Source organism: Lemur catta, chromosome 1 (genome assembly GCF_020740605.2).
Source record: "Lemur catta isolate mLemCat1 chromosome 1, mLemCat1.pri, whole genome shotgun sequence".
Classification (NCBI taxonomy): Eukaryota; Metazoa; Chordata; class Mammalia; order Primates; family Lemuridae; genus Lemur; species Lemur catta.
Genome location: NC_059128.1, coordinates 90,680,280 through 90,706,130, shown reverse-complemented (window position 1 = coordinate 90,706,130; position 25,851 = coordinate 90,680,280). Strand labels below are relative to the sequence as shown.

General features: G+C 35.3%; 1 protein-coding gene across 2 annotated transcripts; it reads left to right on the top strand.

Moving 5' to 3' along the window:
- The first annotated feature begins 1,047 nt into the window (after positions 1-1,047).
- Positions 1,048-25,217, top strand: BNIP2 (BCL2 interacting protein 2). Of its 2 annotated transcripts, XM_045530502.1 has the most exons (11): positions 1,048-1,353; positions 7,195-7,301; positions 8,321-8,388; positions 9,336-9,512; positions 11,171-11,347; positions 13,895-13,997; positions 14,719-14,850; positions 16,617-16,703; positions 17,034-17,132; positions 17,858-17,893; positions 20,749-25,217. In XM_045530502.1, the coding sequence occupies exons 2-11, from the start codon at positions 7,252-7,254 to the stop codon at positions 20,798-20,800; spliced, it is 981 nt and encodes a 326-aa protein (XP_045386458.1). In that variant the 5' UTR covers positions 1,048-1,353; positions 7,195-7,251; the 3' UTR covers positions 20,801-25,217. The 2 variants fall into 2 exon arrangements, with proteins under 2 accessions (XP_045386458.1, XP_045386468.1); XM_045530512.1 differs by lacking the exon at positions 17,858-17,893 and having other exon boundaries at positions 1,149-1,353.
- The last annotated feature ends 634 nt before the right edge of the window (positions 25,218-25,851 follow it).

The following is a 25,851-nucleotide window of genomic DNA, read 5'->3' as shown; positions in this document are numbered from 1 at the left end:
ATAGAGTTTAACTCTCTACCAACAGTGAGTAAATGTTTCCAAAGTAATGTGAATGTAGGCAGCTTCTCCAGAATGATGCATTTTTTAGTTATGATTAAAACTTTTGAGCTTTTCCATATACCTCAGGCCCAATCATTCCCTAGTGGAATTACCCAAATAATTGACTGCCGGGCCTTTGTATGGATTTAGTAGATAAAATTTCTGAGAAGGATTATCATGTTCTCCAAACTAATCTCATTTCCTTAAAGCTGTGGAGCAGAATTGCCAGCCTGTGGCTCAGGCCTGTAACACCAGGGCTTTGGGAGGCCCAGTGGCAGGAAGATCACTTCAGGTCAGGAGTTGGAGACCAGCCTGGGCAACAGAGCAAGACCTTGTCTCTTAAAAAATTAAAAATGTATATAATAGTATGGTCCATAGACCTGGACCCTTCGCAGAACTGTTTGCTACCAGCAAGACAAGCACAGAAGTGGAGATTTTGCCTTTAGAAACCTTTATGGCAATTTTACAGGTAATTTTATGGCTGTTGACTCTAATGATGAAATGTTTTGACTTGGATTTCGATGTCTTTTTTTATTTCATTTTTCTATGTTATTTTATCAAAGGATGGCCCATAACTAATTGAAAATTTTTAAAAAATAATAAACTGATCACTGCCCACAGATCTTTTGAGAAGCACTGCTATAAAGCTGTTCGCACTGAGGACTTTTACCAAACTCTAAGAATTCTTCTGTAGTCTAGTTCCCCAAAATGAGGCTTTGGATATTTTTCCTCCGCTCATTTCATCCATTTTATAACACACATTATCACTGATCATTATGTATTGATCATTACATCTACTGTAAAGATCAATAAAGACAAGCTGACAGAAAATAAAAATAACTCTTTGAGACCCGACGGCCACCTCCCAGCTAAAAGGAAAGGGTGAAGATGCGTCTCGAGCCTCAGAGACGGCGCCAACGAGGGGTCGGCGCGACCCGCCTGCCGGGAGGGGGAAAAGGCGGGTCCCGCGCGCGCATGCGCGGGAGTTTTCCCGCGACAGCCGAAGGGGCGGGGGGCGCTGCGGGTTCCAACAAGATGCCGCGCCTCCGCCTCTGCCTCCGCCTCCGCCTCCGCCCGCTGCAGCGCCTGGGGCAGGTCGGGATGTTGTCACGTCCGGCGGGGCGGTTCACTGCGTCCGGGTCAGCTGCTGCTACCGCGGCGGCGCCGCTGCGGCCCGGGGACCGGGCGTGACTGTCCACCGCCGACCGAGGGGAGCGGGCTCCACTCGGCACCGCTTTCCGCGACCTGGCCGTCAGCCCGACGTCGCCGGCCTGGAGGGACGCAGAGGACGAGGGGGCCAAGGCTTCCTCCGGGGTGAGTGCTGCCTGGGGGCACTCGGCGCGGCCGCTCTGGGCTGGGAACCGGCCGGGGGCGCACGTCTGACTGGCGCGGGCCCCCGGCGGGCCGGGGAGTGCAAGCCCAGGGCGTTATCTGTCCCACGGGCGCCGCAGAATCTGCTCGGGACGCGCTTCCTGGATCCCCGCCCAGCTTCGGTCCCCGCCCTTGGCTTGGCTCCTGTTTGTCTCTGCCGGCTTTGCCCCCCACCGCACCCCTTTTCCGTTTGGTATAGTTGTACTTGGGATGGAAGCTGCCCCCTTCTCTGCTCCACACCTCTGCCCTGGCCTGGGTGCGGTGACTGGGCCACGATGGTTCCTATTTAGGACCAGCGTCTGTCCTGGTGCAGAACAAAGAAACTTGAACTTCTGGTGTCCCTCGTGCCCTCGGGGAATAGACACGGAAGCAGGATAAATAATCAGAGGTTTAACAGATCTTACTGAGCAAGCTAAACCAGATATAGAGTGTGTACATCAAAAGCTGAGTCCCTGCGTGAATTCAGGAACTGGCTTTTCTGTTTAAGTACCTGCCATATGGTTTGGATTTTCTGGGTGCATCTGAGGCCACTGGAGAGCTACTAGGTCAACTAAAGTTAAATCAGAAATTTATTTAGGCCTTTATTACATTTCTTTGAAATTTAACCTTGTCTGTCCTGGAAGCTCTGAACACACAGCTTTTGCCACGTTCAAGGTAGCTACAGTGGCTCCCGTTTAGTTAGTTGAATGAAGTAGGTGTGATTGCATTTTAGTATTGCTTTTTTCATTCTCACCTTTTTATTGATTAGAATCTCTTATTCTCCTAATGCTTGATTTCTTATTTTTAATTAAATATATTCCTTTTCTAACATTTTATAGGAATCTCTGATTGTACAGAAGAAATTCTGTCATTTGTAAATGGATAAATTACCTCAAAATTATTATAACTGAAGTTACCCAATTAAAGTTAACCTGCAGACTAGTTTCTTGATCATCTTGTACATTTTCTCCTTAGTTCTTGTCATTTTACATTTTCTGTAAAATCAATTCCTATTCATAATCTCTACTGCAGCCTGATATTCTTGGACTTAGGAAGTATGACAGATCCACTTCTGCAAACACAGAACTTGAACTAGATTATTATTGTAAGTCAGTGCTATTATGATCTTTAGGCATTACAGGACCTTTGAAGCTAAGTGTAATGAAGTTGCCAGTGAAGTGAAGACAGTGTGCTGTATTAGAAACAGTTATGGAGGAGATCTGAGGATCAGGATGTGGCGTGATGTGGTGTCCTTGCCTCGGATATAAGATGGGGATAATAACACAAGTGTTTTTTGTTTTTGGTTTTTTGTTTTGTTTTTTGGTTTTTTTTTTTTGAGACAGTCTCACTGTGATGCCCGGGCTAGAGTGAGTACCGTGGCGTCAGCCTAGCTCACAGCAACCTCAAACTCCTGGGCTTAAGCGATCCTACTGCCTCAGCCTCCCCAATAGCTGGGACTACAGGCATACGCCACCATGCCCGGCTAATTTTTTCTATATATATATTTTAGTTGGCCAGATAATTTCTTTCTATTTTTAGTAGAGACGGGGTCTCGCTCTTGCTCAGGCTGGTCTCGAACTCCTGACCTCGAGCAATCCACCCACCTCAACACAAGTGTTTTATACCTCACAAAGTTGTTGGTTGGAACATAGGAGAGGATGGATGTAAAAGTGATTAATAAATATGAAAAGCACTATTTGGGGAAGTGGTTCTGTTCATTCTATCTGGAGTAATGATGGTAGAAGGGAGTGATAAGGAAGGCTTCTGAGAAAGTAACTATGTGAATAACCAAATCCAATAAATTAACATGGGCTGGCAGTAGATCAAAAAATGTCTTGTTAAGCTTACATCCCATAAAGCAGAATTCTAGTACAATATGGTGATTGTAATATTCCAAAATTATAATTTTATATTACAACTAATATTTATAACTCTACAACAGTGTTAGAGAGCAGTTATTAGACTTCAATCTTTTTAAAGGTTTCAGAGCATCTCCAGTATGTTCTGCATTCTGATAATTTAACAAGTGTACCTTTTATCAGTGACATAATTATCCTTTGCTTTATTTTTATAATTTTGAGAGAAGTCAACACCATTCTAGTTTTTATCTAACTTTTGTGTTAACATTTCTGATAGAGCATCTTATTTCATTCTTAAAAACCTACATGACCCTACCCTAAGGGAGCAATGACAGACAAGCAAGCATATAGGACTGTTTTGGTGATCTTTGTAAATATATAGGCTGTTCATTATAAAGTGAACATAAATATTTAAATTGAATTCTTTTGGCTTAAATGGGGAAGTAAAAGGCTTGTCTGGGCACTTCCTTCTGCCAACCATAATTGATTTTCAGCATAAATGGCTGTTACTGGCACCTATTCCAGCAGCAGTGTTAAACTACATTATAGTAGAATTCCCACGTAAAATTATGTTATGGTCTAGACAGTTCTAAATATGATCTTAACATTTAATTTTTGCCTATGTTGCTAAGCTCCAAGGGGAATCCCCTTTTTCATCTTGGTTGCATCTACCACCACACCTCCCCTCTGAAGCTGTGTCAGAAGGAAATCCATTATTTCCTTGATTTTTAACCTACTGAGGTCAAGGAGTGTTTTGAATTCATCTTTATTACCTCCACAGATAACTGGCATAAGTACTGACATGCCACCACTACCACCAGCCTTTTGAGAAATCGGGTTATTCCTGTTGCATTAGGTTATTTTAACAGATAACATCTTAGTGTTGTTTCCCCATTGTAATAAAAAAAAAATCAATAAGCAAAAAATGGGAAGCAACCACAGCTAACTTGTGAGTCAGCGATATCCTGATTTCCTTCAAAGTGGTTGTGCTTATATTAATTCCTTTCTTGTTTGTTTCCTGTTCTTACAGCTGCTTGATGATAAAGTGCTTCCAAGAACAGTACTCTCCCAATTGTTTAAATTGTCTTTATCTACCTAGTGTGCTTTTCCCCTAAAATTCATAATGAAATGCTCAAGTGAATCCATCTTTATCTCCCCTATGTTCTGTTTAACAAGCTTGATTATCTCCAAATCAAATATCCATGTCCATATGCTAAGGTGTATTAAAGTAAAAATGGAATAAAGAGGCTAAAAGAGTTCTTGAAAGAATTGTTTAGAGGAGCTATTTTCAAGTGATAACTTGTTCAAGTGATTTCAGCAGCTAAAATGCATGGGTTATCTTCTAGAATTTCCCAAGATAGATATTTCCTCTTGCAAACTTAAGGAATAATTTTACCAACAGAAATTTATAATGCATGTATGTAGGTTCCCACAGAATATTTTCATTACATTTTTATGAGGTAAAACATAATAGAAATCCTATTTAAGCAGTTTAATAAGCAAAATAAACCTAAGAAGTTGAACAAAGGCTTGCTATCCAATGTCATACTTTACAGTTAAATATTTATCCAACTAATTTTTACAGGCCTATTATGTGTCAGGCACTGAGCTAGGTGTTGGGAATATATTGGTTGCAACTTTCAGTCACTGCTTTTATTTTTGAAATATTAAATATTTTTCTAAGTATTTGAGAGATCTGAAAAAGATACCCAGAGAACATCCTGATATTTTTTCCAATACCCAGTAAAAAGGTGAAACGAGATAATGTAAAGTTTTTCTGGTTATTGATTTTAGGAAAATATATTTGTTCACTTTAAAGTGAGTACCAAAGGCTTGAGAAAACTTAACATTGAGAAGGATAGTGAAGTAAAAATCTAGAAGAGATTGGGTTTTCAGCCTTTACTGATAGAATGCTTTGGTCTCACTTGAGCATGATTCTGAAGTAATAAGTATTAACTATTTGGGCTTCTTGGCTATAATTCTGGGCTTTTTTTTTTCTTTCTTTTTTCCTGGTTCTATGTTCTGAATAGGAATTGTTTGGTAAGGTAGGTGTTCCTCTTTTATTTTCCCCTCTATAGAAAGGAAGAGTTGCTGTCAGAAAGCAGTCTATAAAGTAATCATTGCAGACCTGTGTTAATTGCTTTAAGGTATAGGTTACTTATTAGAATCACAAACTACTAAATAAGTCAGTTATTATATTTTAACTGTTTTTCAATTCTCAAAATTATCTGGCTCGGAGTTTTCCCAGAGAATTAAAAATGTCTTACTAGTATATATAAATAAACTAACTTTTCCAGTCAAATATGTTAGTGAGGAAAAGTCAGCATCTGTCATTTTTTTCTATGCTAACAAGTGGATCTTAAAAAATTTAAAGCTTTTGGGAATGTTTGAAACCTTCTCTTGAGTATAAGTAAAAATTCAAACTGAGAGGAGAGCCTTCCAGTCTTGGTGGAGATACAAATTTAGTTTACCATGTGAAATCTAGCACTTTAGGAAATTTCCATTGTAATTTTTTTGTTATTCTGGAATATAATGCTTTTTTCTATATAACTTTGTGCCTTTTTTGAGTGTTGTAATGACATAGCAGGTAAGGCACCCATAAAACATGACCACATTTTTGTTTTAGAAAACTAGTTGATATGAATGTGAATGGCTAGCATGATTTGTTTTATTTGACAAGTATTTTTTTAAAGTTATATATAGTTTTAAAAATCAGCTAGTTGCAGTGGTTCACACCTGTAATCCCAACACTTTGGGAGCCTAAGTAGGAGGGTCACTTGAGCCCAAGAGTTTGAGGTTGCAGTGTACTGTGATTGTGCCTCTGCACTCCAGCCTTGGCAACAGAGCAAGACTGTCTCAAAAATAAAATAGTGTAGAAGGACTTACTAGGAAAGCATCAGTCATTCTCCCCATCTCACTCTCTTTCCTCATCTACTGGTGCCAACCACTTTTAACATCTCTTAAGAAATGTATTACTGTTGTTTTTGAATAACTTCAGATATCTGTTGACTGACTTTAATGTAAATGAACAAAATACTCATTTATACCTCTCGCCCTCTATAGTTTTCACTATTCCGTTACACTGTTAACCAGTTGATCTTCATGACTTCTTAAATACCATATCTAAACTTATATTACTTATTCCATCAACCGAAGGGATTAGACTCTTCCCTTTCTCTTCCCTTTGTAAAAGGAGGATATTGGCACTCATACCCTTCCTTGGAAAAACTATTAATATAACTAAAGTTCCTGGCATAAGTTAAAATAAGTAGTTGCATAAACAAAGACATGCAACAAGTTTAGTGTCTGAAAACTTATGCCAAGCCAAATGAGAAAGGCATGGTGTAGGTAGGAAACAAATCAAAAGGTAGACTAATTCATTTACTGGACTAGTTACTGCATCAAAACTATAGAGTAGGAAATATAAACGATAGCACACCACTTGGTTCTGCTGAATCATGAAGAGTGGTAAATGTTATTTACTAGTGTTCACTTTCTAGAATCAACCTGTATCCAAAGGACAGTAAATTTTATTATGAATCTATAGTAGAGAATATGTTTATTTACCTTTATTTCTTATTCCTACCTCAAATTTTTTTATATAATCCATAGTATGAAATGTATTTTAAATCACAACCTGAAATACTATATATATAACTGAAAACAAATATTTTCACTGAACAATATCTTTACTACAAACAATACTTACTTTACTAGAATATGTGTATTATATGTGCTAAAATATATATACCGGAATGTTTTCTATTCTAATTCTTTAAAAAAAAAGTTGCAACTCAATAAACTGATTTCATGACCAGACCACTGAACTAAAGCCTATAGTTAATAGAGTGGAGGTGTGAACAAAGGTGTGAGGTTATTGCACCTTTTCAGTAGATTAAAAAGTACAGTGTAAATTAAGTTGTTCTAAACTTTCTCTTTATCACAGGACATTGGCTCTCTGGATTATCAGGAGTCTGTAGTTGACATTGAATCCAGGCTGAGGATGGAAGGTGTGGAACTTAAAGAAGAATGGCAAGATGAAGACTTTCCAATGTGAGTAATACTTTCAAATGAAAACTAATTCAGAACAAAGCTTCAGGATTTCCTTATTGAGATGTCACTTATTAAATGAATATTAGGCTTCTTAAAGAAACCCAGTATTACAAGATGATCATTTAGAAAGTCCTCTCCATTAGTTAGAATAAAATCCCATCTTGCTTTCCACCCACATATATATGTAATCTTCAGTAATCTTTCATTTTTGTTTTGATCATTTAAGTTTCCAAATTTTTGTTTTTATAAACAGTACTTGAATGCAGTATTTTTAAATCTAAGGTCTGAGAGTTTCTTGGTGAAGGGAGTCTTTGGTTGTCTGCAAGAATTTTTAAATTTTGTGGGTTTTTTCTAAGAAAAAACTTGTTAAATAAATAAACAAGGATTTTCTAGATCATCTGGCCAACCACCTTGGTACGTTTGCATTTGTATTTATAATTGTATTGACACGAGGTGGGCTAATGAAAAAAGAGCAAAGGCAGACTTTATGTTTAAATGATGCTTTCGTGCCATCACCATCAGAAGTCATCCCAGTGCACAGTCAGGTGCCTTAGCAGTTGGAAGATGGACAGCTGGTGGGAGAAGTGAGTCACAGCAGCATATGATGATGATAGTAATGTAGGAATGCTGAACTCAAGAAAGTTGTAGCCATCATTGCCATATTCCCATTGAATAAAATTGAGCTTTGTCATACATTCCATCATCACATTATATTCATGCATTTCAGTTATATTTGTTTTGTATTTTGCTTAAAATTTTAAAGTATGTTTTATAATTGTATAAGAGCTGTTACATAAGAGATTTACATCTACTTTTAGGTGTTACTTATATACGTGTGTAAGTCAACTCTGACGGTCTGAGAATGTTTTCTTTAAAAGTGGTTTGTAAATTACTAAGCTTAAACGTTTTATTCCATTTTCCACATAATTGTTTCTGTAAGCTGTATTTTTAATAGATTGAACTTCAAAAAAATTGTTTTCTAAAATTTCTGGGTTAAAAAGTATGTCTATGTCTTCTAGACCTTTACCGGAAGATGATAGTATTGAAGCAGATATACTATCTGTAACTGGACCAGAGAGCCAGCCTGGTAAGAAATTAACGGTTTTAATGAAATGATGGACTTTGTGTTGTTTTTTAACATATTTCTTTGTACAAAAAATAATAATAGGCCGGGCGCTGTGGCTCACGCCTGTAATCCTAGCACTCTGGGAGGCCGAGGCGGGTGGATTGCTCGAGGTCAGGAGTTCGAGACCAGCCTGAGCAAGAGCAAGACCCTGTCTCTACTGAAAATAGAAAGAAATCATCTGGCCAACTAAAATATATATATAGAAAAAATTAGCCGGGCATAGTGGCGCATGCCTGTAGTCCCAGCTACTGGGGAGGCTGAGGCAGTAGGATCGCTTAAGCCCAGGAGTTTGAGGTTGCTGTGAGCTAGGCTGACGCCATGGCACTCACCCTAGCCCGGGCAACACAACGAGACTCTGTCTCAAAAAATAAATAAATAAATAAATAAATAAATAATAAACACTGCCAAAGTATAAGTTGAACATTGAGGAAAGCATTTTTAGAATGCTTGAGAAAATTAACTTTCCAAAAACATAGTCTTGGTTTTGGAGAATTTTTACAAAGAATTCATGGGAGGAAATAATTTTTTAGTAGTAAGAGGTGACTATAAGGTCTGCCTATATTATTTAAAAGATGTTTCTACCTCATTGATCTCTTCCCAATGATGTAGAAGCAATGGTGATCAGAATCTAAATTTTGTAAATTAGTGCTTTGGAATTGTGTTGAATGTTGTTTTTCTCAAGAATGAAATGGCTAGGGCCAGGCGTGGTGGTTCATGTCTGTAAACTTACTACTCTAGGAGGTGGAGGTGGGAAGATTGCTTGAGCCCAAGAGTTCGAGAGCAGCCTGAGCAAGAGCGAGACCCCGTCTCGACTAAAAAAAATAAAAATAGGAAAGAAAAAAAAAAGAATGAAGTGGCTAAAATTTTTTTCTTACTTGAGTATCTTTTTCTTTATTTTCCCATTCCAGACTCACTAGAAGTTAATGGAAATAAAGTGAGAAAGAAACTAATGGCTCCAGACATTAGCCTGACACTGGATCCTAGTGATGGCTCTGTTTTGTCAGATGATTTGGATGAAAGTGGGGAGATTGACTTAGACGGCTTAGACACCCCATCAGAGAACAGTAATGAGTTTGAGTGGGAAGGTAAATGTTTTACTGTTTTTATCTGATTGTTATTAATGAATGTTTGTCTTTATGTACATGCATGTTTTTATGATGGCATTCTCATTAAGAAAATTAGGATAATAGGAAGACCTTAAAACTTGATCATGAGCTGACTAAAATCAATATATTAAGAGATTTTGTTTGAAATGTTTTCTTTCTAAAGTTCATATATTTCATATATTTGTTTCTATGGTATGAAATTCTGCTAGCACTTGAATATTCCCAGGATTTTCAAAACTCTTTATAATAGATTATACCAGTGCCTTTTTTTTCTTATTTGCCCAATGCTGTAAAGTTATTTTTTTTCATAGTTGCTCCAAAAATATTATTTGACAATTAAGACATGTTCTTTCTCAGTTGATCAGCTAAGAAAAATAGTTTTGAAGAGACATAATTTAGGAAATGTGCTAAAAATAATTTACAGTTTGTGGAAAGGGAAGTTTTGGAGGGTGATTTTTTTAAATGGGTTTGCCTGATAGTGCTCCACTGTGTGAAACAACCAACTTGAATTAATGTATACTCTTAGCCCCCAAACTTACATTCCTTATTAATTACTTGAAATTCAAAGGAATTAGCATGTGTTTTACTTTGCATGTTCTCTTTAATTAGATAATTGCTGCCTGCAGTATCTTTATATAGTTGTTAGAAATTTTTAGATATATATTTTCCATCTTCAAAATAATTTTTTCTTCAAAGCAGAGGTTAGCATTAGGTATTTTATCTGCAGTAGAGAGTGATATGGCTGTATCTTTGGTTCCTTTTTTCTTCCCTATTTTGCTGGTTCAATAAGCAGTCCAGTAATAAACAATAATTTGTAAAGATACTGAAATAGTTTTCTGCCTATGTGTTTTGTCTCTTCTTTCTTTAATGCTGCTGTAGTCATTTCCTGGAAGGATATTTTCCGTTAACAGCTATGTCTTGGAAACAAACAACTAACATGCAGTAGGTTCCCCCTTCCCCCATCTTTTGGTAAGGACTGTGATACAAAAATTTTGAAAATCATTACTTCATTAAAAATCAGCTAAACTGCAATCTTGAAACATAAATTATACCTAATCATTGATGCTTATGCTTTGGCTAATGTTAATTTAAATAGACTTTTGCATGTATACTTCAGAATATTATAAATATATTTCTGCTTTATAAAAGTGATCAAATGAGGAATGATCATTTAGTAGTTAACCACTTTTCTATCTGGTATTACAGTGTTTGGGAATTAATTTATGTGCTCAACAACAAGAAAAAGTTGTCTCCAGATAGCTATTTGAAGTAACCTATAATAGTAACTACCAAGGACAGTGTTGTCACAAGTTGAATCTGGAAAGGCATTGTAGGGCTAATGTACTAAGATTTTGATGGCTGCATGAATTTTCTTTTCTGAACTTGTGGATATACACTGCACTGTGATTAGGTACTTTGCTGAATTGGGCAATAAAAAAAGTTAAAGAATTGTGATCTCCAAAGACATAAAATGGCCTTGTATTAAGAGCAAGCCTTTTCTCCATTATGGAAGAGATTGAAAATTCTGCAGATAATAATGAAAATTCTCTGAACAATCCAGATAGTAAAGTGGTTAACATATAATTTGATTTTTATTGTATACAGATTTGTGATTCAAAAACCTTTTATTTTGACAGATGATCTTCCAAAACCAAAAACTACTGAAGTTATTAGGAAAGGCTCAATTACTGAATACACAGCAGCAGAGGAAAAAGAAGATGGACGACGCTGGCGTATGTTCAGGATTGGAGAACAGGACCACAGGGTTGATATGAAAGCAATCGAACCCTATAAAAAAGTTATCAGCCATGGAGGTAAGAGTTACTAAAGATTGTTCATATTTTTAAATGTGATATTAGAAATCTAAATGCTTTTAGATGATCTCCCTAGAAATATTATATAATTGAGGTTTATCCATGTTGTTGCATGTATCCATAGTTCATTGTTTCCTATTACTGAGTAGTAGTCCATTGCAATGAATAAACCATAATTTGCGTATCTGTTCTCCTTTTGAGGGGCGAGTGAGTTGTTTCCAGTTAGGGCTATTATGAATGAAACTGCTTTGAACATTCTTATACAAGTCTTTTTGTGGATACAAGTAAAACTTGGACTTTTTTTTTTTGAAACAAGGTCTCACACTGTCACCTGAGTTGCAGTGCAGTGGTGTTATCAAAGCCCACTGTAACTTCAAACTCCTAGGCTCAAGCAATCTGTATGCCTCAGCATCCCAAGTAACTGGAACTATAGACATGTGCCACCACACCCAGCTAATTTTTCAGTTTTTTGTAGCGATTGGGTGTCACTCTGTTGCTCAGGCTGGTCTCAGAATCCTGGCCTCAAGCGATCCTCCCACCTTGGCCTCCTAGAGTGCTGGGATTACAGGCGTGAGCCATGGTGCCCAGCAAAAACTTGGACTTTTTAAACTGTAACTCTTAATTTACCTTAAAACTCTGAGTAAGTCATTTAGCTTTAGTAGAAAACTAGTTCAATGAACATTTTTATGGAGTACCCACTTTGCATATTTATGGATATACAAAAAACAGGGTTTTAGTCCCTTCCCTTGTAAAAAATATTTACAAGTCAAATGGGAAAAGCCATGAAAATACAATTTATTAACTCCTTTCAGTCTGACTGCAGTATATATAGAAGTTTACCTAGGCACTGAGTAAACAGTGCTAGAATGTTACTGGTGAGTCAAAACAAAACTCACTCTGTAGAACACATCATATTAACTTAAATCCTCCAAACACAGGACAGAGGGGCACATGGGTCAAGCAGATTGATTTTTTTTTTTTTGAGAGAGCCATTTCCACTTAATTTACTCTCTGCCAGATGCATTCCTCTGCTTATTTCTACAGTCTTCATTCATCTGAAAGCAATCCACTTGAATATTTGTAGTTACATTCTTCTGCTTAATTTAATCTTATTGAGATGACGAAAACAGGATAATCTGGATCAGGAAGTCCACAGACAACATGAATTCAGCTAGTTCATAGGAATCAAATTGTGACCTACCTTAGTTTAAACCTAATGTCTTTCAGAAATAGCATTTTATTTTTCTTAGGGGAAAATAATCTTATCTCACTTAATATGTTTTGTGACTAAAGGATTAAGAAAGGTAGTGAAGAGTCTAATGTTCTTGAAATGTTCAGATCTTTTCAGTGCAAATTTGTAAACAATAGAAATGAAGGTTAAATCAAAAATATTTGTTTCTGAATACAAGTTTAATATCTAAAGATTGCAACTGAGGCCAGGCGTAGTGGTTCACACCCATAATTCTAGCATTCTCCAAGGCCAACGTGGGACGATTGCTTGAGGTCAGGAGTTCGACCAGCCTGAGCAAAAGCAAGACCCATCTCTACAAAAAGTAGAAAAATTAGCCAGGCATGGTGGCAGGTACCTGTAGTCCCAGCTACTCAGGAGGCTGAGGCAGGAGGATCACTTGAGCCCAGGAGTTTGAGGTTGCAGTGAGCTATGATAATGGCACTGTACATTAGCCTAGGCAACAAAGGGAGACTCTGTCTCAAAAAAAAGTAAAAAATAAAAAGATTGCAATTGAAACATACATATTATTTTAGCACTGTTTTTCTTCACTGAAAATTTTGTCGGATATAATCTTTTAGTTTTAATGTCCTAAATTCTGGAAAATGCTAAGCATTGTTGAATTGAAAACTATCTTTTAAAAAGCACGCACTTTTACCATAAGCATAAGAATGCTTTATTTCAGATGTTGTATTTTGTCTGCTTGGATTACATCACTGTATTTGTCTAGTTACTGAAATAGGGCTGGCTTTTTAATTATACTAGCTTCGGCCAGGCTAGGTGGCTCACATCTATAATCCTAGCACTCTAGGAGCCCGAGGCAGAAGGATTGCTTGAGCTAAGAAGTTTGAGACCAGCCTGAGCAAGAGCAAGACCTCATTTCTACTAAAAATAGAAAAATTAGCTAGGCATGGTGGCATGAGCCTGTAGTCCCAGCTACTTGGAAGGATGAGGCAGGAGGATCCCTTGAGCCACAGGAGTTTGAGGTTGCTGTGAGGTAGGCTGATGCCATGGCACTCTAGCCTGGGCAACAGAGTAAGACTCTGTCTCCAAAAAAAAAAATAAATAATAATTATGCTAGCTTCAGTGGTTTTCTTGGTTTTATACCCACCCTTTCCTCTTTAAATTTTATTGTTCTCTTTTTAGGAAGAAGAGATTTAAAGATCTGTATAAGACCATGTAAGGTTTAGAAAAACATACTTTTTGATCCAGAAATTTGTGAAAATTAAACTACTGTGATCTAGCAGTCATACAGATGTCGTCTAAAAACTCTTCGAGTAAAATCATGCTGGTGAAATAATTTTTGGTTTCTTTTTCAGGATATTATGGGGATGGACTAAATGCCATTGTTGTGTTTGCTGTCTGTTTTATGCCTGAAAGTGGTCAACCTAACTATAGATACCTGATGGACAATCTCTTTAAGTAAGTATATTTTAACAAAAATGTTTGGACAAAATTCTGAGCCAATTAGATCTCCATCTTAAGTAAGTGAGCTTCAGCTGTGTAAAAATTATAAATATCCCAGTTCTGATTCTTTTAAGTCTTTATTCTTTGGCATTATGAAAAGGTAGTTTTCCAACTCAAAAGAAAAAGATTGTCATTTTAAAACTGGAAGATATATCTCAGATTATCTGTTCCAACTTTTTTATTTTACATTTAAGGACACATTAAGTGTAAAGTGACTTTTATCTCAAAATCATGTGACTAAATTACATTTACATCTAGAAGCCCAATGTATCTGAGCCGACTCAGTTCTGTTTCCACAGTCATTCCATTTCTCAGGTTAGTGCAGCTCTTAGAAACTTTATTATGGAAAGTTTCAAACACATAAAGGTAAAGAGAAATATGTTGAATCTTTATGTATCGGTTACTCACTTCAACAATTAACAATTTATACATTATTCCCACTTCTCCCTCAAATCCCAGACATCATTATCATTTCATCTACAAACATTTCAATATGTATCTATAAAAAATAATGCTCTTTTTAAAATAATCATAATGCCAACTAACTAATGCAGTTTTAAAGTTTTAATTGCATTTGCTCTCATTGTCAAGGAGAAAAGGGAATTGTATAATTTGGAAAAACTAGTTCAGTTCTGCACAATAATATTTAAAAGTTAAACTTAATTTGTTTTTACAGATATGTTATTGGCACTTTGGAGCTGTTAGTAGCAGAAAACTACATGATAGTTTATTTAAATGGTGCAACAACTCGAAGAAAAATGCCCAGCCTGGGATGGCTCAGGAAATGTTATCAACAAATTGATAGAAGGTAATGTAAATATAAGTTGAAAGGTAGTCTGAATAATTTTTATAATAGCTTTATTAGATTAAATTTTATTTTCTGTTGCCACTTAAAGATGCCACGTATCCACTTCTTAAATTACATTTGTTAATTTCATAACAGGGGCTGGCCATAGTGGCTCATGGCTATAATCCTAGCACTCTGGGAGGCCGAGGCTGAAGGGTCACTTGAGGTCAGGAGTTCAAGACCAGCCTGAGCAAGAGTGAGACCATGTCTCTAGTAAAAATAGAAAAAAAATTAGCCAGGCAACTAAAAATAGAAAAATTAGCAGGGCATGGTGGCACACGCCTGTAGTCCCAGCTACTCAGGAGGCTGAGGCAGGAAGATTGCTTGAGCCAGGAGTTTGAGGTTGCTATCATCTAGGCTGATGCCACGGCACTCTACCCAGGGCAACAGATCAAGACTGTCTCAAAAAAAATAATAAAATAGGCCAGGCGAGGTGGCTCACGCCTGTAATCCTAGCACTCTGGGAGGCCAAGGCGGGTGGATCGCTCGAGGTCAGGAGTTTGAGACCAGCCTGAGCAAGAGTGAGACCCTGTCTCTATTAAAAAAAATAGAAAGAAATTATCTGGTCAACTAAAAAATATATATAGAAAAAATTAGCTGGGCATGGTGGCGCATGCCTGTAGTCCCAGCTACCAGGGAGGCTGAGGCAGTAGGATCGCTTAAGCCCAGGAGTTTGAGGTTGCTGTGAGCTAGGCTGACGCCACGGCACTCACTCTAGCCTGGGCAACAGAGTGAGACTCTGTCTCAAAAAATAATAATAATAATAATAATAAAATAATAATAATTTCATAACAGGTTTCTGTTTATTTCTAAAGATAGTGTTTTAGAATGTTATGAAGGAAATTAATTTTGACCGTAATTTTATTACATTCTGAGTTTTGCATAATTTTTAGTGTCTAGCATGTTTTATGTTTCTTAAAGATGCTTGTTTAGCTGTAATCTTTCTTTGGAACAAGAACTAGAAGTATATTCTCTTGGGATTTAGTCATCAATACTTAATGGAAGGAATCTGATCTTCCAATTGGTTTGATTTAGCCATAGCTAATTTGAACTAGTTTAACCAAATCAGACCCATTAATAGGTTTCTCTTCATGTCTAAACTTGACGTTGGCTAGCTCTTGTGGTTAAAAATATATATATATACATATAAATATCTCCTTAATGATCACTTTGTGTGTGAAATATGAATGATACAACAATAGTTTTATTTGATCATTTAAAATGAGGTCTAGAATAATGCATTTAATTTTTAATCTAAATTTTAAACTCCTTAACTTAAGAATAGGACTTAGATCTGATTCATGTTTGCTCTGTGGTCATCTCTAGTCCTACCTCTCTGCCTGCACACAGTGCCTTTCAGGGTGTTGAAGAAATTAGTACCAGCCTCTCCCCAGTCTTGAAAAATGAAAATAGTTTACATTTGTATTCAGTATTGGCCTCTTTCCCCTAGTTGACAGAGTCCTGAAGACAAGTGAGTTAATACTAGGGGACATTTAATACAGGCTTTGGCCAAATGAAGTAATGTTCATTTCATAGCAGTAGGAGGGACCATCGGAATTCAAGAGAGAATTTTCTTGTTTTCCTGAGTATCATACCTAAATGAGAACTCTCACATGAGATTTTTCAATTATTTTGTATAAACTTGCACATACTGATGTCTTAACATCTAGTCTTAGAATTTATAGAGATTTTTTAATTTTCTTCTGTTCGTTTTTTTTAACCTCCAGGTTACGGAAAAACCTAAAATCTCTAATCATTGTACATCCCTCTTGGTTTATCAGAACACTTCTGGCTGTTACGAGACCATTTATTAGGTAATTTTCTAGAACCACTCACTGTCTTTTGGTGCTTTTGTTCCTGTTTTATTTTTTACTTTATTCTTCTCTCCCCCCTTTTATTTTCAGTTGACACATAATAATTGTATATATTTATGGAATACAGAGTGATATTTTAATACAAGCATACAGTGTTTAATGATGAAATCAGGATAATTAGCATATCTGTCACCTCAATAATTTTATCATTTATTTGTGTTGTGAACATTCAAAATGCCGCTGACTTTTAAAAGAGAAATTCCTTGTATAAATTTCGTCAGTTCTATTGGTCAGAAATATTGAGGTAATTATTTTTATTTTCTTTCATAGCTCAAAATTCAGCCAAAAAATTAGATACGTCTTTAATTTGGCAGAACTAGCGGAACTTGTCCCCATGGAATATGTTGGCATACCAGAATGCATAAAACAGTATGTTTTGTTTTATTTATTTAATTGTATTGGATCTTTATATTTTGATGTGCAAGAGGTAATGTTTTTGAATACTCATTCTTTATATATTATAAATATTTTGTAACTGCTCTTCTTTTTTTGGTAACAAAGAGGAAGAAACCATTTCCCCACGTTGTCCCCTTAAGTCACCATTTTCATCAGGCCATCAGTTGAAGAACTAGGAGAAATGATTTTTGGTTGTGATTCATTTATATTTTTATAGACTGGTTACAATCTAAGAGATGATTTTCTGATTGGTTACTAAGGAACATTCTCCAAACTTGAACATGATGCCCTCCAAATTTGAGTGAACTCATCATGGCATTGAATAATCATATTGCTAAGGAAAGAAATATTATTTAAATCAGCATAACCTTAATATTTTCCAGTGATTGGAATTTGTTCTGTTTATCAAATTCACATACTTCCATCTAACTTCTGAAAGGATTTAGTAGAAGGCCGTTAACATAAATACCTGAGCATCACAATGCATGTAAAACGTTTCTTTGTTCTGTTAACCTATGGTTTTAGTCTGTTTAATGTGTCAAAGCCAGATTTATTGTCAGTTTTTACTTTCTACACCATATATTAAATATTTTTGGTTTGCCAGCAAACTTAAATGAGTTTATTTTTAGTGCCTTTTTTCAAGTTTGTGTTCATCTTCATAACATGTATATTTACTGAAATAACTCTTCCCTACCAAGGTATGAAGAAGAAAAGTTAAAAAAGAAACAAAAAAGGTATATGCACACCTTGAATGGGTTGCATCTAGACTAGTCCATTTGCATTGCACAGACTAACTCTTCCTTATTGGTTGGTTAGCTTCTAAACAAAGATAATAGCATTTGTAAATATAAGTATACCCCAACTTCCAAATTTAGAGTGAATCCAAAATTTCTAATGCTGACTATGACCTGGATTCACTTTGTTTTAATACCATATATAATGCCAATTAGGAATTAATGACCATAGCCCCTTATTCCTTTTTGGTCTAAGTACTAAATACTAATGGTGAAACCAGAGAAATTACTAAGAATACTATTTGGAACACTAAATCCTTTTAAGACTTTACCTGTTTCACCATCTTCTTTAAATCTCCAACTTGTGTTTTTGAAATACTTAGGCAGACTTTCTAAAGGAATCAGTTTATTTCCCTGGGGTTGATGATTATATTTGCAAAGCATATATTCTTTGGCTAACCAACATTGATTCCCTTTTATGCTTAAATTAAATGGCTTGCTAACCAGTCAAATTCTACATGTGATAAAATATCTAAAAGTTCAATGTACCATTTAACAGTTAAACACTCTGCTTACTATTTTAAATTTAATTTTGAACACTTCTGCTTTGAGCATAACAAACTATTATCTATTAATATCTTAGCATAAAAGATGAAAGGCAAGGGTTATATAAAATAGCTATGATCTTTTATAGTAATTTAGAAAAATGCAGAATTTGGATCTAATTTGTTAGTAGATTTTTAAAATACTGACAGTTAAGTTAGCAAAGCATAGTTTAACACAATCTTTCTTTCTTAAGAGTTAAGGTGAGAGATTTATATGTAGTTATTTAACCATTCTAAGGAACCAGCTCTAACTAGCTGGTACTGGAACATTCTTAACTTTGAGCACATTTTGGTTCTGTTGACGAGTGAGAATTCAGTAGGCCATGTGATTGAATCATAGCTTTACATTTCTGTATGACACAGTTTAACCAACACTTTAACATAGAGATGTAGACAGTGACTTTAGATCATGCTGATTTCTCATTCCTTTCTAGGCATTGCTGTGCATTTGCCGAACAAGTGGCTAAAATTAAAAATATAATCTGTAATTGTAGAATATTTTGAAGCCATCTGCTTCATGCATTTCAAAACGAATTGCCTTTGTTGATGAAATGTGCTGTATTATGCCTTTTTAAAAACTTTTAGGTACTGTCAAGTAATTCAGACATCAGGAAAAAAGTGGAATTTGTATTTATTTAAATGTATTGTTTGAAACCTATCACTACTATTTTAGTTTTTTTCCTTTGTGTTTAACCTTAAATAGGATCATTACACATATCTTTCAGGCACTTAGCTTTTGAACAGTTTCTTTGGCCTTAAAAAATAATAAATCCTTGTCAATATAAAAGAATGATGAGATTTAATTTTTTGAATTAAATAGAAAGGCATGTTTTTAAAACCAAACCTTACAGGAAGATAGGTGCAAGGGAACTTATTTAAGATTTCATCTCCATGATAAATACTGGTGCTAAGGAGAGTACAAAACTATGAATATTGAAATATAGCCGGTTTGGGGAAGGAGGGGGTGTCAAACCATTTTATTGAGGGGCTTATGGGAAGAGGGTCAAAACAAATGCCAAGGAAAGTGAGATCCAGTGTCTTCAGCCAAGCCAGGATTTGCCTAGCCTCACAGTTGTGGGAAAAGTATAGAGCAGTTTTAAATGTTTCAGATATTTCTTTCAAACAACTCAGTGCAAGTATGGCCAGGCAGATATAGATTGTTAAAATGTTGCAATGGTATTTTAAAATAATTATGATGTTCTTAAGGCTATTTCATTTCTTTTCCTTTTTTTTTTTTTTTTTTTTTGGACAGCCTCAGAAGCTGTGAGCTTAATGATATTTCACATGTTGAAAAGATTGGATATATTTTGCTTGCCTTATCAAGAATATATACTTTGCAAATTTTTGATACCAATATTAAAACCATTTTAAAATGTTCATCTATCTGGCTTTACCACAAACCAGGGCTTGCTTTTAGGTCTGATTCATTAATGCTCAGGTGGTCACAGTAATGGAAACAAATGTGAAAAGTATCTTCCTGTACCATACCAGATTGTTTTAAACATCCCCACATCAGTTGTTCAAACTACTACAAAGATAATAGTAATAGACTGTTGTGTATTATCTTTGAAGGGTTGTCTGTAATTATTGTGTGGTAATTATGAAATCCTAATCCCCACATGCCTAAATTTTGATAAGAACTCTGTCCACACCACAATTGAATGAGATTTTTAATCTACATTTAGATAGTTCTAAATGTTAATTTTTTATGGCTTCTTACTATCAAAATAAATAAAATGCATTCACAGACTAAGTGTACCAGTAGATTTTGGAGAACAACTGTGGTTTTTATAAATATGCATTTTTTTCAATGAATTTTAAAAATAGTAATTGATCAATTGATGGCATTTAGTGGCATTTCCATATTTTAGTTAACAAAATCATTTTTGAGGGAATTGTTTTTCCTGACAATCTTACCGCTTGAATCCCTGCCGAAGCCAAGCTACAAGTCACCATTTTAATATGCTTTTGTAATTTGAACTTTTAAGAAAGTTTATGCGCATTTGTATGTAAAGTATTTTATACTCTTTAAAGAAACAACAGCCACATTTCTTGCCAGTGTCCTCTGCCTTTTAAAATTCTCTTTTCTTGTTGGGGAAATAATGTTGGGCAACTTTTTTACTATGTCTGCTTCTTTGCAAAGCTTTGTTTTTAACAGAATAATATTCTATGCTAAAAGTAGTCATTATTTTTATAAAGAAAATTGTTCAGTTGCTTGTGTCTTATTATCATATATTTTTCTTTAAACAGAGTCGATCAAGAGCTTAATGGAAAACAAGATGAACCGAAAAGTGAACAGTAAGTTTGGCATCTAGCCCAAACAAGACTGAAGAATGTGCTGATGAAGCAATGCTTCTTTTGCATTTATAATGCACTTATTGGCCCATATTTTTATGTAATCTGTTAGAAAATTGACTTGACTTTTCCTAATGGACTCAAGGGACTGTTCACTGCTGTACTGGTTTGCAAGTTATCTTGAATTTAGCTCGTTAATAGCTAACTACATTGTAATCATTTTATATTTTATATTGCTAAATAGCAGAGAACCACACTTTATATAAAGCAGTTTTTGCATTTGTTTATTGAATGATGCATCTTCCTCAGTAAAATATTTATATGCATAAAGGTAAAGGAAAAAAATAATATATATTTTTATGTTTTTGAGCAATATTTTTGAATATGTACCTGTCTTGTGGAAAAATGTGCAGGTAAATAAGACCATGATTTTGTAAAGTGTGTATTAGGATTTTTGTTTTTGTAAATGGTTAAATACATTTCCCGGGTAACTTCGAAAATTAAGTTGCTCATAATGTGAGGGACAGTTAAACTGATTCTCATAATACCCAAAGATCATGTACATAATCTAAGTAGATTAGTACCATCACAAGCTTCTTTCTCACTTATATATTATTAATTCAGAAGCGCATTGCACGCTTTTTCCTTTTTAAACTTAAAGACAAGTCAAAAGCCATTTTTAGAACTAGAGAATTTAAGAGGCTAGAAATTGGGGTTTTTATATATGTATATATGGGACATTTTATCTTCTGGCCCGAAGCCAGAACTTTTATAAAAATCTTGAGTTTGTTCACTAATGTGAAATAAGCTGTGTGTCCAGGGTATTGCTCCCCTGAAGGCGAGTGCTATGTAGTAGTGCAGAGAATGTGATGAGTTCTTCACTATCACAACTTTTTCTGTAGAAAACAGGGGCTGCTTTTTAAACTGTTCTCACTGTGGGCACTTTACCAAATTATTTCCATATCAGTTATTTGAACTCGAGTTGTTTGATCTAGTCAGATATGGTGTGTTTTCAAGTTTGTACTGAATCATGTTTCACAATACTGCAAATTAGGTTAATTTTGTAAGTCTTTATGTCATTATACTGTGTGAAGCATATAAACTGTTTCCTTTGTTAAATAGCTTTACATTGAAATAAATTGCTTGTGCCTCCAAACAGAGCTTATTACCCACAAAATCATTCTAAAACAACAGACTGGTGTAATATTATGTTACATATGTGAGAGATTCTTACACATTTAGTAAACTTAATACTCTCCAAATTTCAGGGTCACACTACTCTCCAACCCTTTCTGTAAGGTATTTTGGCCTGGAGTAGCAAAATTGAAGTGGGATGTGAGCTAAGCTTTTAAGATTTTTTTTCTATTATAAACTGAACACACACGTGGCTTTTACCATTGCCATTTTTTAGTAGGTTTCTGTTACAAAAGGGAATTTTCCCTTGCTTTTTGTCCTCAGCCATAAACTTGGTATACTAACTCCGTAATCCAATTATGGGAGATGCTGGAGGGTTCCCAGGATTCCTCAGCAGATCCTGCACTAATGTCGTTAACAGTGAATTAAGCCAAAACCATTAGTGCTTATTCACATCTTAGAAACACTTTGTGTTGAAGAAGCAAACTAACAATAACAATTCAGGCATTCCTTTTGAATTTACCATATAAGGATTTTTTTAATAGGTAGTTTTCCACCATATACTTGCTTCTTCAGTTTGAAAAATACAAAGAATAATTTCAGCTTTTTTGTGTGTTTATTGGTTTTTGCTTTTGCAGTCATTGTTCCTAATTATAGAGACAACTTATTGCAAAAGTGATGCTTTTCTAAGTATCTTTTTAAGATAAAAGTGGCCTATATTCTGTTAAACATTAAAATTCAGAGGGAACAGTGGTAACACTTGGGATGTGCTGTGAATCACTAGATTAAAAACATATCTGCTTTAACCTACACTTTAATGGAATCTGGTACAGGGATGTGCCCAACAGTGTTTCATAACCATGACAGTTAAGGTCATAACTAGTAGGTTAAAAGAAAAGCATTTAAGTTTATTTATAATTTGTAGCTATGTAATATTTTCTCATATTATTCAACTTGCTGTTTGAGGTGAAACTACATATAATTGTACTATTTTATCTTTCTGCTGTGGTCATCGATCTGACTTGTTTAATTTGTCACTATTTTTTGTTACACATAGGCTCTGGGTGCCTTTTTTACTCAGTTTTTCATATGAAGTGATTTGATTCTATGTTCTGCTTGATCATATTTCTAAGAAAGCACCAAGAGAAGATGTTATATTGACCCCACAGTTTAAGCTTAATAGTCTTTAACCCAGAGGGATGGGTATGAAGAAATAGGATTCTAAGTAGGGTCTAGCAGGGTAGTTAGAAAGAAAGATAAAACTAGAAAGAGAAAGAAAACCTTTAAAAGGGGATAAAGACTTAGCTGTTATCTAAGATGCCACTGAATATGTATGTCCCTCTTAAGGGAAGTACTATATGTGGCAGCTGGTAACACCATTTCTTGTATCCAGGAGGAAAACCTACAGGCTACCTACAGAATATATGAATAAGGAGACCATGGATCAAAGGGGAAAAGGCTGTTAATACATACCTTTGCTGAGAAGTCCTACTTTCCTCTGCTTTCTTTGTCTCTTCATACTGAAGCAAGTTTGAACAGAGGGGGTTAGCAATTACAGTGCTTAGATTTAAGTTTAGGATTCAGTTAGTTCATATTTCACAGTTAGTAAACATTAATGTAGTCTTCCAAAACAGACATCACTATTTAGTAACTGCACTGAATACTGAAATCTGCTGATTGACTGGTATATATCTATAAGTAGAATTTCTTCAAATGCAATTCCAAAATTGAAAAAGGTAAGGGATCTGCTTTTAGATGGAGACTTTTTAAAATGACTCTATAGGCATTTCTATTTGGCGGTTTATGTGAATGCTCAGGGAATTTGGGAAAGTGTTTGATTTAATACAAAAGTGGCTTTTTAGATTTTTTCAATTGATGGATAAATTGGTATTATGATATATCACGTAGAACAGGCCAGTTTCTTGATGAGGTTAGTAGGTTTGTATGTAAGATGACAGTAGCTTCATCCTTCTTTTCCTCTGTGGTTTGAGGAAAATTATTAAGATTGTTCAGTAAGATGGGAGGAGGCAATAGGCTGAAAATAGAGATTGATACACCATTCTATGTTGTTTTGTGCCTGATTTTTCCCCTATCCTATGGATGTTTGAGAAATGGATCACAAACAGATATCAGAGGGATGGAGTAAAAAGAGGAATAAATGTACTTATGAGTAGACCTATTTTGCTGTTTAAGTAGTTTATCTTGTCACAGGGAATAGAAATTGTGTAGTTGGAGTTGCTGGGAGAAAGTCAAGAACTTAGACTTACATGAGAAGGCCAACTGGTAAGGGAAGTGTGATACTATCTACTCAATGTTCTAAATGTACAAAAGAATTACATGATGAGCTCTTCATCTCCCTCTCCCCTTCCTGAGATTCTGAATCAGATCAATAGTGAGACCCAGTAATGTAACTTTCCCTTAAAGTTCTAAATGGTAATTGAAAATTAGTATAGTATGTTGAACAGTAAAGAGTGACACTAAAATTTGGATAGAACAGTTGTGACTGTAATAGATCTTCTATTTAATTTCTTATGTTTTGAGAACTAAATAAAATGTGCTATTAAAAATTCACATAAAGCACTTAATAAATCAAGCACCAGATGAAGATCAAGAGTTTAGTGCTTTCATTAAAGAATGATATTAAGATTTTTTGTTTCAAATAGTGGATTTTAAGACAGTCTACAAGAGGGGAAAACATTTGCATTTTGAAATTTTTATGCATTTTTCCATTCAGTTTGGCTATGGAGGAACTTGGAAAATAACATTATCAGCTACTCCACTGTTTGCATACAGACCTTCTAAAGTTTAATGTTCCTTGAACAGTTGGTTCATTGTTTATTTACATAAACCTAGCTAGTACATATTGGTGGTGTTCAGGGCCACTGACTTGCACAGCCCTTGGGGCACTAGTCACATAGAACACAATTCAAAGTTTGTTGACACTAATGCACTTTGGTATGCATTTCAAAAATATTTTTGTTACCACAAATTCACATGCTGTCAGTTAAAACAAAATTACTGTACTGTGATCATTTTACTACTATTATTAGGATGATGCTGCCTAGTCTAGTACTGTCATTTTACAGTGTTAGAAATTTAGTTCTGATGTGTGTGTGTGCAAGATGTTGATGTGGTCCCTGTAAGAAATACTAGGGTTGGTCGTGATTTACTAAGGAGATGTAATATATTTTCTTTTCCTTTGACCTGTTAGGAATACAATAACTTGTCTTGATTTGTTGCACAAAGTTTTGCAACGTTAATGAATTTAAATAAATAAATTGGAAAACTTGTTTTTGCCTCATTTTATCGGATATTTCTGTCTTCCGTTATGCTACTAGATTTTTTGCTCTGAATTACCTTACAAGCCTTTTCAAGTAATTTCAGACCTTTACTCTCGCTTCTCTTTCTATAAGTCTGAGTGCTTCCTATTCCTTGTAAGAGTAAAGATAGTTTAAGGTCTTGCTCCGAGATCCCAGTTGGTAGCGCTTGTTTTTGCACTGCTGTACACATTACAGCTGCTTTAATCCAGTTAGGATACCTAATGCATCCTGGCACCTAAAGGAATTTGGGATTGTACAAGCTCGAAATATATATTGAAGTATCTGTCTTGCATATTAGGTACAAATTTTAAATACAAATTCTTCCAAATTAAAATTCTTCATGAATCAATCACAAACTATTATAAAAACTTGCCAGTCTAAATTAATTGCCGCCCTAGTTTGAATGGTAAAAAACGATGCCCTGCTGTAATCTTTTCAGAATTTGACTTTAATTTAGTATTGCAAGGTCTTCAAGGGTATTACCCTGAACACATTTCAGGCATAAAATGTGAATGCCCTACCTTTCTTTCATTGTGCATCTAACAGTGGAGAAGATGAGTTTCTAAAAATTAAAATGCCCTTACCATTCGGTAAACCTGGTGAA